Below are 17,364 nucleotides of genomic sequence, written 5' to 3' on the forward strand. Positions count from 1 at the left end.
CTAGTAGCTCACTGAGTCAAAATATCTAAATGCTTCCAATGTTTAAAAGTGTTTGTAGCCTGTTTTCCTTTCTTTACTGAAAAGTTCTATCAGGTTTAAAAAGAATCATGTTTTTTGTTGTTGTTGTTGTTCTGTTTTGATTTGTTTTTTGTTTTTTTCCTAAAGGTATCTAAAGATCCCATAGATTTTGATGAGGTAATTTATGCTCTTGCAAAATAATTTCCATAGGATGATTCGAAAATACATAGTCTATCGAAAATACTCTTCTGTGGCATTTGGCATTATTTTTGTAGATTCCTATTACATTTCATATGAACCCACTGATACTGCTTTGTTAAATGCTGTATACACTTCTCATAATCTTGTCAGTGGATACGAAGGCCTTGTAAATACTTCTTTTGCAAATGGATCATGGACACAGTCCCACTAAATCACTGGACCGGTCATGTGATAGAAGCATAATGGAAAGTACATAGGTTACTCTGAAAGTAATGCCTCCCGTTTATTTCCATGGAAACTACAACAGGTCCAAAGACAACCATAACATTATTTGATAAAGCAAATTCTCAGCTACAAAGCACTGTTTTTTAACAGTCACCACAATTAGATGTGCATTTTTGCCAGCAACGAAAAATAGCCTGCCTGCTGCACTCATAAAAATGTTCACTAGAAGAGGTAAACCACTGTTTCACAGCTGCTATGATGGCATCATTGCCAGGAAAAGGTTACCCACACAGTCCGTCTTTCATGAGCCTGAACAGATGGAAGTTAGAAGTCGCCAAATACAAACTATATGGTGGGTAGAACAGTCCAGCCATGTGATTCACAATCTTCAAACTGGTATGGGACCTGACATTAATGTGTTGCAAGAGAAAAATTGTGTAATTCATGTCCCTACTCTGAAGGTTCAAGCCTTCATCTCGGTCAGCATTGTGATATAGCAGTCAGAGTTCATCTGGATTCCAGGAAGTCCAGAAGGATCAGCTCTTTCCAGTCTCAAAGGACAGTGTATGTTTCTTTACCCACTGAGGGCTGCTGCATCTTGAGCTTTTTCTTCGATGCAGAATTCACATCACTCCTCCACAGACTGCCATTTTGACTCTAGCTTGTAGCAGTGATGCCACATCTTGTCACCGATAATGATGCGATCCAGAAAACTGTCACCTTCATCCTCACAGTGGTTCAATATGTCCTGACAAACTTGCTTACTGTGTTCTTTCTGCTTCTGTGTGAGTATTTGTGGGACCCACCTGGTGCAAACTTTGCAATATTCCAACATTGCCATCATCATTTCCAATGCACTGAAGCTGATATTCAGCTCCATATGCGTTTCCCTGGTTGGAATCCACTGGTTCATGTGGACAAGGAGATTGAGATGCTCCTTGTTTTGTGTTGTGACTGCTGTGCATGGCTGTCTGGAACATGCTTGTCTTTCATGTCACTTTTGCCGCTGCTGAAATGTACCACCCACTGCCTCACTGTGCTCACATCCACTGTTTGGTCTTCATAAACATTCAGCAAGTGTCAACGAATGTCAGTGGGTACCATTTTTTCTGCATGGAGAATTCAGTTCCACACTTTTGCTTCACCTTCCATGTCAGATTGCCTCTCTGCTACCATCTGTCTCATGGCAACAAAATGTATCAGAACTTTGGTGGGAAGGCTGAGCTTCTACTGCCATATCAACATCTGTCTCTGAGATTGTGGACCAACATAATAAAATAGGAGGCATTGCTTTCAGAGCAGCCCTTGTGCATGTATATTCTACCCTTAGTCCTTACCCAAAGAACTTACTTCAGATTTTTAACTTAGAGTCTGAAAAGACTGGAGTGTTTTTCTACATAGTTTTCTCAGCATTAGAGGAGAGAGAATAAAGGCCATGTTTTATTCTCTGTGCAAGGATAAATAAATGTCAGAGCTGGATTCCTCCAAGCCCTGCAGCACTCCTATGCATCACAGCTTGCACACTTGTGTATCTTAAGGCCTGCACTGAGTGTAGAATTCATTCTCTGTCTTCTTTTACTTAACTGTGCAGATTTATCTGAACCTCTGTGTTGACAGTGAGAGATAGATAGAAAATCCTCACTTTTGAGAACAAAATGCTTGGGTTCATTCCCAACTCATATAAACAACAAATAAACCAATTGTCTAAGATGCATTCCTTGCCTGTCTATATATTAAAAAATAAAATAAATAAATAAATAAATAAAAATTCTACTTTGTCAATTTATCCAGTTCATAGCAACAGCCTGAGAGAGAAAAAAAGGAGGAAAAAAAAATTAAAAAAAGTAAAAAATTTTAGTCTTTCCATTAAACACCAAATATGGTGAAATTTATAATAAAATAGTGATAGTTGGCAACACTGTTTTTCCTCTCTGTGCTGGTTTCTGTTGCAATGAGAAATGTAGTGAATGAGTCTGAAGTCCTGTGGATAGTCACTGGTAACCAAGAGCAAAGAAGCCTTGCTCATTATCTCTATTTCCCCACTGAATAAGCATTTCAGCCATAGTAAATGAGTGTGCCATGGAGGGTGTACAGTGACAATAATGAAAAGATGGTAGTAAATACCCAAAAGGTTATTTACAGGAAAAAGTCACCTGTATGGAAGCCTTCAGTCTGCTGGGAACTACTAAGACAGTCTCCACCAAGGAGCAATCTCCAAGAGATGCTGCCAACGTGGTCCACCCATAAATGAGGTCTAGAGGAGGTGGAGTCAAGCTCCACCCTTTCCTGGAGCACAGCTAAATTACTCTCACCTGTACTCCTACAGCTGACCTGACACTTGCCTCAGCTGATTAATCAGAGGTTCAGGCTGTGATTATCAATTTCCCATACAGAGGGCAAATATGAGTGGCTCTCATTCCAAATGAGAATCATTTGACATCTGAGCAACCTGAAGATTTTTGTGAAGGTACAAATTCTTTGACTATTGGGTGTTGGGGCAGGTACACTGTTTACTTCAATAGGATATTATATGCAACATACTCTTCGAGACTTCCAGCCTCAAAGTGAATGTGTTCTGAGTATGCAAATTATCTTTCTTTTGTTGAGGACTTAAATTAGTGAAAGGTAGAACTGCCCTGATTTTTTTCTTGAAATGTTGTTAAATTACATAGAAAAACTTTGTAAAATACAAAGAAAGAATTTGTGTGGATTGGTAGATGGCCATGGATAGATGGCCTTACTGAATCTCATTTATAAATGTGATTGACGTGGAGGTAATTTCTTTGTAACCTGTTGTTCAAAAAAAAACTTTTCTAGGTGGTGGGTAAGTGAAAGAAAATTAATCTCTGCATGTGAAATTTGCCAACTTTTGAATTAATTGCATAACAATTAATAAATGTTAAGCAAACAACTAAGGAAAAAACACAGTGAATTAAAAATTACTGAATTGATTCCAGGTGCAGATAAACCAAGAAACTGCTGTAATTCTTCAGTGTAGTTTCAAGAACATGAATCTCATCTCATCAGTTCTTGCTCTCCATTTATCCACATCTGGCATTTAAAACAATTCTGTTCTATTATGATTTTTACTAGTAAATTGCTGTCTATAATCTAGCTTGCTACATTGAATGGCTTATAGAAACAAATCATATATAGTAGTCCATTTGTAGCTGTCGAGGAGAAGGTCAGAGCTTTGCAAAGATCATCCATCTCTAAGTAGAATAAAAGTTTTTTTTTCTTAAGAAGAAAATAACATACCGTGTGTGGATGAACTTCAGCTAATAGTGATGGTATAGTTCCTTGAAATACCAGTTAAAAAAAAAAAATCCTTCTCTCCACAAAATTAACTCGATTTCAAATTGCAAATCTGTTGCAAAATTGGAGTGATTTGACAGCATGTAACTGAAATATGAAGCACTCATCACTGAGTATTTCTATACAAATTTGATTTGATTGAAAGTATGTATTTATATTTTTACGTTCTTCAAATGTTTCAGGAGGGGCTTAGGAATGTGCTTCAGGCCATCAATATCAGTATTTTATTGCTTTTGATAGAACTGTGTAAAATAGGTTTGTATACTTACTCACATTTTATAGAGACAAACCAGGGATCTGAGAAGTATAATGTTTTGCAGAGAGTCCTGCAAGAGATTTGTTTCATCAAGGATGTCCCTTATTATACACATTCTTTTCACGTATGTTATTTTATTGTGCTTAGTGTGAATGCCTTCCTTGCCTCTTCCTTAAGTGACACTTTCCTTGCAATTTTACACAAGGAGTCTCATAACCTGTGACACTTTTTACAAAAAATAAGAACAGAATTGGTAGCCATAGAATTAAATACAGTATGTCAAAGAAAAGTCAAAGCCTTTTACACAGCTTTCCCAGGGAACTAGCAAACATGTCTATGGAGATTTCCATTTGTTTTAGTGTAGCTGGATTTCCAGAATGATAGCATGATCTCTGAAATTCTCAGAGAAATTAAACTATCAGCAGAAAGGGAGGACCTTTGGGATTAGTAAGTGCTATTTAAGAGGTCACTTGGTTTTTTTTCCAAAGACTGCTTTTCCTGTGGCCTTTGGTTTATTATATGGTCTTAAACTAAATGAAATTCAAGTAGACCAGGAAAGTTACAATGCTTATTGTACTGTAAAAATGTGAGTGTAATGAGAACAGTAGCACAAGAACTTCATGATTCTGTGAGAAGGGGCCATAAAAAAAAGCAGATATTCAGTTGAGATAAATGTAAAGCAATTCACTTGGGAAAAAACAATCCTGGCTGTATATGTAAAATGATGGGCTCTAAACTAACTGTTACTTCTCGGAAGAGTTACCTTGGAGTTGTAATGTGTAGTCTCTGAAAGGAGTAGCCCAGTGTTCAGTAGCAGACAGAAAGTAAACAATGCTAGGAATAGAAACCAAAAAAAGAAAAGGTTGCTATTCCACAGTACAAATCAATGTTGTGCCTTTATCTTTAATACTTGTCCACTTATTACCCTACCCCATCTCAAACTGAAGATAATATAACAGCAAAACAGTGACAACATTGATCTGTGTGGCAGAACAGCTAAAATACACCTAGGAGATTCTGCTTGGAAGAAAGATGACTAAGGAGGCAGATGACAGAAACATCAGTGTAAAGGGAAGGTGAATAGGGTGTAATTTTTTGCAGTCTTTCAATATATAAGGTGGGGAACAAAATTAAAGTAGTAAATAGCAAATTCCAAGGAAGCAAAACGAGGTACTTACTAAGTCCATAGTTCAACAGTTATACTTATTGCCACAGGGCACTTTAAATGCCAAAACAAACACATGCCTTTAGTTCAAGAACTCCTGGGAGAATATACAAGTGAAATGTCATTTATATGCTTGCCTAGCTTGATAGTCTCCTTTTGTCAGCCATCATTGGCCATTCCAGAAGAGGATGCTGACCTGTGGTTTGACCTGATACAAGTGCTCAAACAGTTTTGCAGTTGCTTCTCTAGAAGGACTCTGGTGATGTGACCTTGTGTTCCCTTACTACCAGGTTCTGTAAGGACAATTCAGGACTTGGGGCTTGAAGATTGAATGGCACTCAAAACCATATGAGATCTCTTTTAAAACCTTTTCAAATATAATGCTAAACACATCCAGAGAACTGCTGAAGTTAGATGTTGGCAGATGTGCCAGAGAACTTCTGTATCCCATTTTGTATTCACTCTTGTTCACTGTGTGGATGCAGGGATTAACTGGTCCCCTGTAGCAGCTTTTCTGAGACATGCAGTTATATATTTGGAAGAAAATCACCTCATATACTTTGCTATATGTTTTCTTCTGAATTCGAAATACAGAGCTGAGTCATATATATGTCACTGTTGGTGAGAGGGAGCACATTTATAATTAGGCAATATTCATCTTTTTTGCCAATCTCTATCTTTGGTTTTGTCACAGTTATGGCATTTTACAGGAAAGATCTTCCAGTAACACTTGTGTGTTTGTACACAGCAAGTGGGAAGAATGCCATGCTAGGAGAAAACAGTAAAATCAACAGAATAATTGCTTGTCTGTGTAACAGCCTGTACCAGCACCATTACAACAAGCAGAGGAACTGTGGTGTAAATGCAATTGAAATGGTAGTTCTAAACCTCTACCATAGCATGTCCCTGCTTTTTTTATTACAAAAGCTCAGATTGTTGTGCCCATTTAGCCACAAAATAGAGTAAATATGATTTTTCTTGACTGTCTTCATAACAGATTCTGGGATGCTACCCTGGGTGGAGAGCTGAAGTAGAACAAACATTACAGTCTCAATTAAGGCTAAGCTGGGGAATCCATTTCTGTCTTCACAGGCAACAGCATTTTCTTCTTCTTTTTTTTTTTATTATTATTATTATTATTCTCTGTAAAATATATTAATATCAGATATTTTGTTTTATCTAATTCTTTCTCATGGTGCAGAGAATCACCTAAGGTAATTTTTGGGTTTCTAAGAACAACATCAAATAAAAATGTGGGGGAAAAGGGAAAAAAAGGCGGGGGGGTGGGAGGGAATACACTTTTATTTCTCAGTCCAAAGATTGAAATAAAGATGCTACATCTGAAGAATGTTTATTATTGGTTATCTTTAGTGCAACAAGACTTGGTTGCTATAACATACAGGATTCAGGCTAACTTTTTAAAAAAAACCTTCCAGCCTCTCTATTGCAAAATGATATAGCCAGTTTTCCACCCCTACATATAATGATAAACTGTGTTGGAACTGACGCCGCAGAAGTCCTTTCTCAGGTTCATTTTTTATTTCTAACAGGATCACCAGCATTCTGGAATAGCAAGCTCTGGGAGAGTTCGCTCGTGGGCAGGGTTGACAATTCCTTTATTAGAACCAGCACACTTCAATAACTAAATGCTTTCAACTTTCTTTAAATGGTATTAAGGAAAAAATATCCTGAAGGCATTATTTTTAAGGGGGACTTCAAACATTCTGTGAGAAGAAAAAGAAATGCAACACATTTGAACGCCAAGGGACTTGCTGTGGAAAATCTGTTAAAGTGGAGCTATCTTTTGAGTTTCAGGGTTAAATAACTGTTAACCATAAATGAGGGATACAGTCTACCAAAATTTCTAAGGCATTCTGGATTTCTAGCTTAGACCAGCAGTTGCTAGATCCTATAATATATCTGTTAGAAATAAGTTAGTTACATTACCTAGATTTAAAATTAACCATTTCATCTATTCCTCTGAATTCAACCTACAAAATCCATTACAACATTTGCTAGGAGTATAAGAAAATCCTGGGTTCTTAAACATTTTTATTCTATAGATCTAATAGTCCAATAACTCAATATTAGAAATTTTAGAGTTTATATTTAAAAGCAGCTGTGAAGCAAGCAGACATGCAAGAGTAAATCTGCTCATCTTGAATCCTTCTGCAAATGATCTGTTCTGGAGGTCGTATAAAAGAGATTCTTTTTCCAGCTTAAACCTGTCTTTTCTAAATAGATCTCAACCTGATCTCATTTAATGCTTTGATGCCTGGTTTCTTAGTCATTATATTTGCTGTATTACATATCAAAAGGACTCTTGAGAAATTCCTTAGAATTCATAATTCTAATTTCTTATGTATAGCTACTCTATATTCACTCTGAAGGACAGCAGGATTGTATGCTAAAACATGAATAGTGAAAAATGGATCTCTTTGTATGTAGGTTTGTATTAAATTGAGATACTTTATTTTTTTCCCCTTTTGTTGCTACACATGGGTTCCTAGTGTCAGTTTGTATTTGGCTGTTTGAGCATATTAAAGTTCTGCTAGTGCTTATGATGTTCTTGCCAAGAGCACTCTTGCAGCAATCTGCACTAGAACAGTCTTTGTGCCAATTACTTCAAAAAAGTGCACTGTTATAAAACCAATTTTTATGGCTACTTTTTCAGGTTTCAGTGTGGTGATTTCATTCATTTTCTTCTTTTTCAATTTCTTAAGTTGATCTTCTTCAAATGCTCATAAATTTTGGATTATGAGAAAAATGTATTGTTGATATATCTAGTTGTTGGTAAGATCCTTAAAAAAAAAAAAAAAGTTCAAAGGTATTAAAATAAAACCTGGGATGTCGAATTACCAATTTCCACATATATTTAAATATACTGTTTTATATTAGAATATTTGGAGTTGCTGTTGAGGAGGCTGACTACAAAAAAGGATTTGCAATTCTATTTGAAAAAAAAAGTGAAAAAATAGGATATATAATAACTCAGCAGTGTTTGTTTCGGTAATTCTATGAAGCTAATTACTTGAATGTTGGCTCCACATCACCTCTTATTTAGTGAAAAATAGGTGATCTGTTCCAATGAGTAAAAAAATCACAACGCAGGAAATGAAGAAATAGTAACATACTTTATGACCAAAAAAAATACTTTTGAATGGAGGGTTTTAATCTCACTATTTTTATTACTGTGATGAATTTCAGTGCAAGACTGGACCTCAGATTGCTGATACAAGAGATAAAGATATGTAATAAATATATATGTATTATATATATATAAGAAATAAAGATATGTAAAGATATGTGATAAAGATATGTATGTGTCACTATATACAGAACATTGCACTGTGCTGTACTAAATAATTATTCCTAAAGTTATTATAAATGATAAAATGGAGGTACTGTTCTGCAATAGAACAAAAAGTCATCCATACGTTACGGGTTTGATAATGTTGACTTAATGCTATCTAAAATGCAGATATGTTTTTTATTACTTATTGATCTTGTCCATTTCCCAGATTCTTACAACTTGATGACCCTTGAAAAACCACCTGTACACTCTTGAAGTTACCTTTTACTTTCTTATTGTAATGGCAGTTTTATGCATTGTTTCTCATATAACATTCTTCCATTACTTCCACAATATGGTTGCAGTTCATCAGTGAGCTCTGTATCATAGGTGTAAGGTTGACAATTTCAGGTTCTTGTTTTGACTTTGCTCTCTTGAAGAATAAGGAAGTGTTCCTCATCACCTTCCCTGTGGTTTATTACCTAGTGAGAAACAAATGGGAGGCAAGAGCTTGTGCATCCTGAGAGGGAGAATTGGAATTAGGCATCCCAAGAGGTTTTCGTATGTGTGATCAAAAGACTGGCTTTTATGCAGAAGACTAACTGTTCCTTGTGGGGTACCTGAATGAAAGTGACTCTGCCTATTGTGCTTGCTATTGGCGTCAGTAGTTCTTATATGCAGTAAATAATATTCTCCTTGTATTCTTTTTGGTATTGAGAAAGAGCTATGAAATGAGCTTGTCAAGACATGGTGCTGTCTCAAAGTACGCAGTGAGTTTGAGGTCTGTTAAGGATACATTTTTAAACCCCTTAGGATTAGGCTAAATTCTCTTTCTGACTGTTCTAAGCAGTGAAATAGCTTCTGAATCTTATTATTTGGAGGGTGTGATGTCTGGGGAGAGTAGAAAAGCCAAGAGTTTCTCCAGAAAGTAGTACTGACTTTTTAACAATAAAATACATCCTGAGACCAAATATGTTGTTTAAATGTAAATGTCATTTCCATTTCCAAACTGTCTTTTGCAGGTGTATTTGAGGGGATTTAAAATGTACTTGCAGGTGGTAAAGAGGCTACTGACCTCGAAACTTGTATGTGTTGGGAATAATGTTTGCCCTCCTTGAAATCAGACTTGCATTCTTTGAAAGGGTGCTCAAGACCATAACTCTTAACAGTGATTCAGGTAGCACTCAGTGCAAAACTGAATTAAGACCTAGTGCATTTTACTTTCAGAAGTGTTCCTCAGGACTCGTAGATTATTTCCCAGTCTCTTTTTCTTAGCCACCATGGTTCAGAATAGCTGACTGATGACTGGTTTCCTTTGTTCTGGTGCAAATTTGATACAGTAGGACAAGGTTTATGTGTATAAGCAATATCTTTCATTAGATGAGCCACTATTATCAGGAAAAAAAAAAAAAATTATGGGCATACACTTCTTAACATAGCACTTATAGAATAAAAATTCTTAAAGAATAAAACTGATATAGCAAACTTCTGAGCCAAATAAGAGGAGGTACTTCATCAAGTTTCCAGACATGCAGGAATCCCCAGGAGTGGCTACTGGGCATGTGCAATCTAATTTACATAACACATGCTGCAAGTCCAGTGTGTCCTCTGTGTACTAAAATAGCTGTCCATGTGATATAGAATTGATGTGTGTGTACAGCATGTTGGATGCATTTGGGACACATCAAGTTTGCTGCAAATGTGTATTAATCAACATACTGTAGTTGTAGTAATATGCTATTTTCAACACTAAAATGGCATGTTCTGTGGAACCTCATATTAGGAATACTCCAGCATTTGTTGAAATTTAGTAAGTCTGAGAATGGAATATGCAAGTATTACTGGAACTGCAAACACAGCACCTTTCTATACCATTTTGAACCCAACTGCTGCTGTATGACAAGGATAGATAAGTTTCATATTTCTCTAAACCTTTCCTGAAGATTGGAAGACCAGCCCCAAGATTAGGAGTGACAAGGCAGCAGAACCCCAGAAGTAAATGGCTTGTGACCATAAGAAGATAAGCAAATCATAGAATCCTTGGAGTTTGAAAAGCTCTTTAAATGTTATCTAGTCCAACCCCCTTGCAATGAACAGGGACATCCACAGCTAGACCAGGCTGCTCAGAACCTGGTCCAGCCTTGGCCCTGGCAGTCTCCTGGGAGAGGGCATCCACCACTGCTCTGGTCAACCTGTTCTAGTGCCTCACTACCCTCACTGTAAAAGACTTCTTTCTTAAATCCAACCTAAATCTATCCTCCCTAAGTTTGAAGTCATTTCCCCTTGTCCTGTCGCCACAGACCCTGCTAAAGAGTCTGCCCCCTTCTTTTTGTAGCTCCTCTTTCTGAGCCTTCTCCAGGCTGAACAGCCCCAGCTCATTTAGCCTGTCCTTGTAGGAGATGTATTCCATTCCTTACGTTATTTTTGTGGTGCTCCTCTGAACACATTCCAGCAGGTCTCTTTCTCTCCTGTACTGAGGACTCCATATCTGAACACAGTATTTCAGGTGAGGCCTCACCAGCGCCGAGAAAGAGAGGCAATAATCACCTCCCTTGACCATGCAACTTTTGGTGCAGCCCAGGATACAGTTGGCCTTCTGGGCTGCAAGGACATGTTGCTGGCTCTTATCCAGCTTGCCATCCACCAGTACCCCTGAATCGTTTTTGGCCAGGCTGAGCTCAATACTTTTATCCTCCAACTTGTATTGGCAGTGGAGGTTGCCCCAACACAGGTGCAAGACTTGCACTTAAAAGTGTTGTGGCAACTGCAGAGGAGTACATGGAGAGGAGAAGACCACACTGATAGAAAAAGATGACGATAATGAAGTTTAGGTTGATAGGCATGGTTGTACTTTGATGTCAGAAAATGAGACTTTTTGGGATACCACTGAACTGCAGAAACAACAGTAGACTGTTTTCTTTGAAAAGCTCAAAGAAAAGCCTGTTTCGAGATGTCTGGTCGTAGTTTAGAAATCACTTGAAACCATTTAGGCATCCTTTATACTGTGGAGTGTTAAAACACATCTCTGTAATGTTACAAGCAAGTTTAGAGGTAGGTGTTCACATGTCTGTGGGTAAATGAGCAAATAGCGCTTCCAAATACATGGCTACAACTTCTAAGATTCAGCCAACTTTAGCTGTTGAAATTAAGTGTATTTTAAAGATTTAGGTGTTAATTTTGGAGAGATAAAATAACACCTTTGAAAGACCAAAGTAAATATATAAATTCTTGATATTCACAGTTCTTTTTGTTAGTGGGGAAAAATGTATCTGTGAGATTTTTCATAAGACAGTTGCATAAAAATCCAGGCACACAATCTGAATTAGGATGTTTTCATACATGACTGTCTTGTCAAAATTTGGGTTTAAGATATAATTTTAAGGTTTCAAATTTAATGTCTCCTTAAGAGAAATGAGGTGGAGGGGAAAATTTTTCCAGAGCTGTCATTTCAGTTCCATAATAAATTGGCATCATGATTCACACAAAGAACAAAAGAAATAGTTTAGAAATTTCTTTCTAATGGAAGTTTAACTTTTGAAGAACACGGAGATATCTGAAAGGTAAAATTCATAGAATTTTCATGCTTCCAGTTTTTTATTGCCTCTGGTAATACATGTCCTTAGCCTTACATCACATGTATGTGAAAAAAAATAGATGTAATATTTAAAGATGCCTTTTGACAAAGAAAATATTTCGATCTCTAGAGGTGAGACTTAGCTTTAAAGGATGATGAGCAGTTTCCAGATGTGTTTTTCAAGTACTGGGCTTTCCTTAAGTCTTGACAGAGGAAAGGTTTTATCAAGGTCTTTGTGATGTTCTTGTTTATAATGAGAAGACAGTAGAGCACATCTAAGTGCTTATTGCTAACAGATGACTAAAGAGAGCATATGGTAGGGAAAATAAATATATATTTGTCCAAGCAAAGTGGCTCGTTAACACTCCCACACTCACCATAAAATGTGTATACATGTATATATAATATTTTGCAAATCCCTTTTCTAATTGGCTAAAAATAAAAGCCAAATAATGATTTTTTTTCTCCGATACTAAACTGTCAGGCAAAGTTGATTTAGAATTTTTTTAACAAAGCAATTAAACAGTACGGAAAATTTTTATAGTATTTGTTTTTCTTCAGTCTTTCATTTTACAGCAGAGTACGTGTTCCATTTATTTCACAGGGTTAACAGTTTTATTGTTGCAGAATAGCATTTGGTTCACCTACATGTTTATCCACGTACAAATATTATACTAATTTCAGAATGCCCTATTCATTTAGGAGATACACAGAGAAATGATGGAGAAAAATTAGTAGCTCTTGACATAAAAAGTTTCTGATGATCCCTCTGGTCAAGAATATAGCATTCATTCAGCTTTTCTTTAATTGACACAACACAGTATCACTACCTAACTGTGACAATCTTCTTATATATTATTACTTGGAGGAGAAAAAAAAAAAAAGTATTTATAGTTTAAAGATGGATTTCGATTGTTCAGAAGAAAGTATTTATAAATAAAGCAGCACAGAAGAGCTGCATTTTGTTTTGCTTTTCAGAATATTCCTATCAAATTTTTGTTGAATTTACATCTGCATCCAAGTATTGGCCTTCATATAGCAGTTTATTCTTGCAATTTAACTTCATTAAAGTCATTGTACTGATTTAGAGTACGATAGACTACTGCTTTGGGATAGAATTATAAAGAGATTAATTTTCGCTACTGGCGATAATTGACCCCATAATTCCTATCACCCCTAATCTCAATTCAAATAAACCAGTGTTAAAAAGTGGCAATACTCACAATGTAGACAAGGTCGTGACAGCTAGAATTGTTTTTTACTACCAATTAGATTTCCCACTTGGTGAGTTTGACTGATGTCATAGGAAGGTATTTCAGGCATTGAAATAGCTTTTTTTTTGAGACACGCAAGCACTAGAGCTGGTGAGCATTTTGTTGTATGTTTCCCAGTGTACAGAATTAGAATGCAATTGAATGTTGATCCATAAAGTTTGAATTCACATGAAGACTTAGAACCTGTCTTGATCCATGAAAGAGCTAGAAACAAACAGTAATTTGAATCTGGAAGCAAACTTTCTTGAAGCTCAATGATGGTAAAATGTGGTGTATCTAGCATGTTTGTAATCATCTCTTGTTAATAATACTACATTTGAGGTGTACTTCAGAGGAGGAACCAAAACAAAAGAGAGAGTTTTAATCGAAAAGATACTTGTTCAAAATCAAATGATGTTGATATTTAGCTGCAAATGACATAGAGACTTCAAAAATACAAGGAAAAGATAAGTGGATTTTAAATATGATATATCTTAAATTTTCCCCTAAGTAATAGTGCCAACTTCAAACATATTAGCATAACAGTTTTCAGAGAAAACAACAGAACAACAATACTTTTGCATAGCCTGTTCAGCATAAGATTATTTTTCATGTTATTGCTAGTTATCCATCAGCATTTTTCCAAGTATTTGCAGATTTGTGTTTCTGGAATAAGCTGAAACTTTGTGATAAAATAAGACAGATAATAATAAGAAGCATATGTATATGCAAACCTAGCTAAAAGGAGCAAAATACACCATTACTGCCCCTCCTGTGAAGTTAATCCTGCTTCTTTTAGTCATTTCTTCATTAGTTAGAGAGGTCTAGGGGAAAATAATACTAATAATAATAATAATAAAGTATTTGAAATGGTGTTTTTGCATCCTTGCCTTTAGGTGCTTCTACAAGTATTCATAGAATAGTTTGTTCTAGGAAGGTACATTAAGTGTGAGTTTAGGCAATAATTACTTTTAATAAGAGTGGTCATAAATCTGCAATTGAAATGGACAAACAAAACAAATAAGCACTTTCCTTATTCTGATTCACCTTACTGGCTGAAAAGTTAAATGGCAAATAAAGGAGAAATTTTACTGATCAGGTTTTGGGTGGGGAGGGGTGGGGAATGTAGGACGGAAAAACCTGAAGGCTTAGATTATAGCTGTGCTAGCGTTAATTAGATTTGAATTTAGATGCACTGTGTGGTTTACGGTCTTGTTTTTGAGCCTCTCTTTCACTTAACTATCAGTCTCATCGGAGGTAAGCAAAGGGCTTGGCTGCTATCTTTGTGAGATGTGTTCTGTACCCACAGTTGTTCCATTTCTTGTTCCATTTCATTCAACATTCTCAGACTTTCACTCTTCGGGAGTACAACTAGATCTCCTGAGCATCTCCTGTTTTGTCTTGAGAATAGGGAGAGCCTATTCTCCAGCCCTTAGAGTTCTCGATACATACACAGAGCATTAAGCAAAGGCATTATATTTCTACCAATTCATTGAAAGCTTACAATGGATGCATTAAAAGCTTGCAATGGATGCATGAGTAAATTGATCGTTTGTATGCTGTTCCTTCTCAAATTGCCAACCACAAATAAGTAAATCAAGGCTATGAGCAGTGTCTCCATGCTGTAGGTGTCTAGCAATTAAATTAAAACCATTATGGAAAAGTTTCAAAAACTAGTGATCTTTTAGTCTCTCATTCAGTTTCAAATTGTTAGGAAATTAATGCTCCTTTTCTAATTTCATTATTTCAATTTTCTCCTCTCCTTTCTTTTATTGGATTCCTACAGGTTTCTTCTGTTATTATTATTCTCTCTTTCTGTAGCAACCACTACGATAAAAATCAATAGCACAAGAGTTCTGAGTTTTTATTTGATGAATGTGAAACATTTGCTTGTTATTTTGTCTTCTTTTTTGTGTGTGTGTTGTTGTTTCTTTGTTTGTTTGTTTTTGTTTTGTCATGAGGACATATTGACAGTCTATTAATAAGCTTAAGACTAATACTGGCAGTTAATTATTACAATTTCTGGCTGTGGTTGGTGTTCTATAAGGTATAGTAATTATATCCTTTAAAGAAGCTGATGTCATGGTCACATCCAGAATTCACGGGAGTTTCTTTTACTGTTTTTGTTTTTCAGGTGATTCATATAACAGGCCGCTTACGTCTGAGAGTGTCACTGTCTCACGGACGGACAGTACCCAGTCAAATCATGGGACTTGTTGTCGTTGCTCATGCTTTGCCACCTCCTACAATTAATGAAGTCAGGATTGACTGCCACATGTTTGTCACTCGTGTGAACATGGACCTCAATATCATTTACTGTGAAAATAGGTACAGATTTTAGCTTCTTTTTTAATTGTTTTACTTCCATATATTCTTTGTTCCATTTGCTTAGTAAAAAGTTTTGAAATTTGTGATTCTTGAAATGTCACTCTGGTGTTGTTTGAGAGCACTGGATTCACACTCATTGTCAAAATCTCCATTACTGTTGCATTCTTAGAGTATAAACTAAATACTATGTTTTGAAGGAATTGTTCCTGAAATAGGGGAAGACAGACCAGAAAAGCTTCCTTTAAGCTTCCCTTGCTTTTTGCAATCTCTCACTGTATTTTTCAGAGGGAAGACTCAGGGCTGCTCATTTGACTTATTTATATGGCTGTCCTTATATGCTTCCCTGTCTCCACAAGTCCTACATTCTTTAAAGTTTCCTGGTTTTGAACAAATTTGTAAGTTACAACACATTGTGCTTAGTGTTTAATGAAAAAGAAGCACAGATGGCCTAGATAGTAGTCTAGGAGAGGTGGGATCTGTTGCAGATAAGAGGTGGGAAAACTAGATTATAATTATTTAATTATATTTTATTATATAAAAGGCAGCACTGAAATGGGAAGAGGTGATGAGGAGTTGGTGGGAGAGGGGACCATGTTTAAGTAATAAGGAAGTTTGAGTTCTGTTGTTTGAAATCTGAAAGAAAGGCCACAAAACTTTGTCAGAACCTGTCATCAAAAAGTAGAACAAGCAAGATGACTCAAGCAAACTTTTCATGTGACTGCAGAAATTGCATGTTATAAATTAAGAGTTCAAACTCTCTGTTATAAGCAATAAGGGAACATCTCTGTTCAGAATAGTACATCAACATAAACATTTTGTTGAATCAGGGCCTTACACAATTTAAAATAGTTATGAATTTCAATTATGAGTTTATCTTTGCTGTCATGTTGCTAAACTGCCACAATAATAATAGTAAAAATATTACTTAGACAACATTCTATCTAAACTTCCAAAGTGTTTTCTAAAGGAAAAAGTATTATTCTCATTTTTAAGTTTGGAGAAATTGAGCCATAGTAGGTGGTTTGCACAAGGTCACACAGGAAGTTGAAAACAGTATAAAAATTTACACTGGCTTTTTGCCTGTGATTCTACCCAATGAGTTACTAGATTCTATATAGTCTGGCAGCTAGTCAGAGAGCTCTGCGGTTTAGCAGTAGGATCTAGAAGAAAACTTTTGCCTTACTGTGTGATTTGACTGTGACCTACCCTGTTGGTAACGGAAAGCAGCTACCACTGCAGAGCTCATCAATGGCCTCTGTGAAATGAATTTCTGGTATCTGTCCAGTTCCTAATTAACAGATTTCCTTTTAACGAAATCACATGTACTTACTGTTACCTTTGCTGGCAACCTCAGTGGGGAAAAAAAAAGCCAGGAATGAAATGGATGTGGAAAATGAACTATTCCATTAGGTCAAGTATGATATAAATTTTTGGACTGCGTTAGAAAGATATGCAGCTTCTCGGCTTTCCATTTGGCATTTTTAAGAACCATTCATTGTGTGTGTTTGTGTTTAATTAAACAGATTTTTCAAACTTCCCATGTATTTTCATGTAGCAATAAAACCTTAAAATTCCTTGAGAAAGGAGTCACTGAAAAATCTAAACTTCATCACTCATGGAGTGCTGTTTGGTAATCACAAAGAGCTGATAACATGGTAAACTCTGGTAAGCTAGCTCACTTATGCAAGAAAACATTGAGCATAATAACATTTTTCATTAAAAAAAGGTAAATGCAAT

At 36.1% G+C, this 17,364-nt stretch overlaps 1 protein-coding gene across 3 annotated transcripts in view; it reads left to right on the forward strand.

Moving 5' to 3' along the window:
- The window catches only part of NPAS3 (neuronal PAS domain protein 3), a 301,073-nt gene that overhangs the window by 254,753 nt on the left and 28,956 nt on the right, over positions 1-17,364 (forward strand). For all 3 annotated transcript variants that reach the window (XM_015865010.1, XM_015865013.1, XM_015865011.1), the window contains exon 5: positions 15,434-15,627. In XM_015865010.1, the coding sequence (XP_015720496.1) occupies positions 15,434-15,627 (194 nt within the window). The remainder of the gene's footprint in view (positions 1-15,433; positions 15,628-17,364) is intronic.

This window comes from Coturnix japonica, chromosome 5 (assembly GCF_001577835.2).
Source record: "Coturnix japonica isolate 7356 chromosome 5, Coturnix japonica 2.1, whole genome shotgun sequence".
Classification (NCBI taxonomy): Eukaryota; Metazoa; Chordata; class Aves; order Galliformes; family Phasianidae; genus Coturnix; species Coturnix japonica.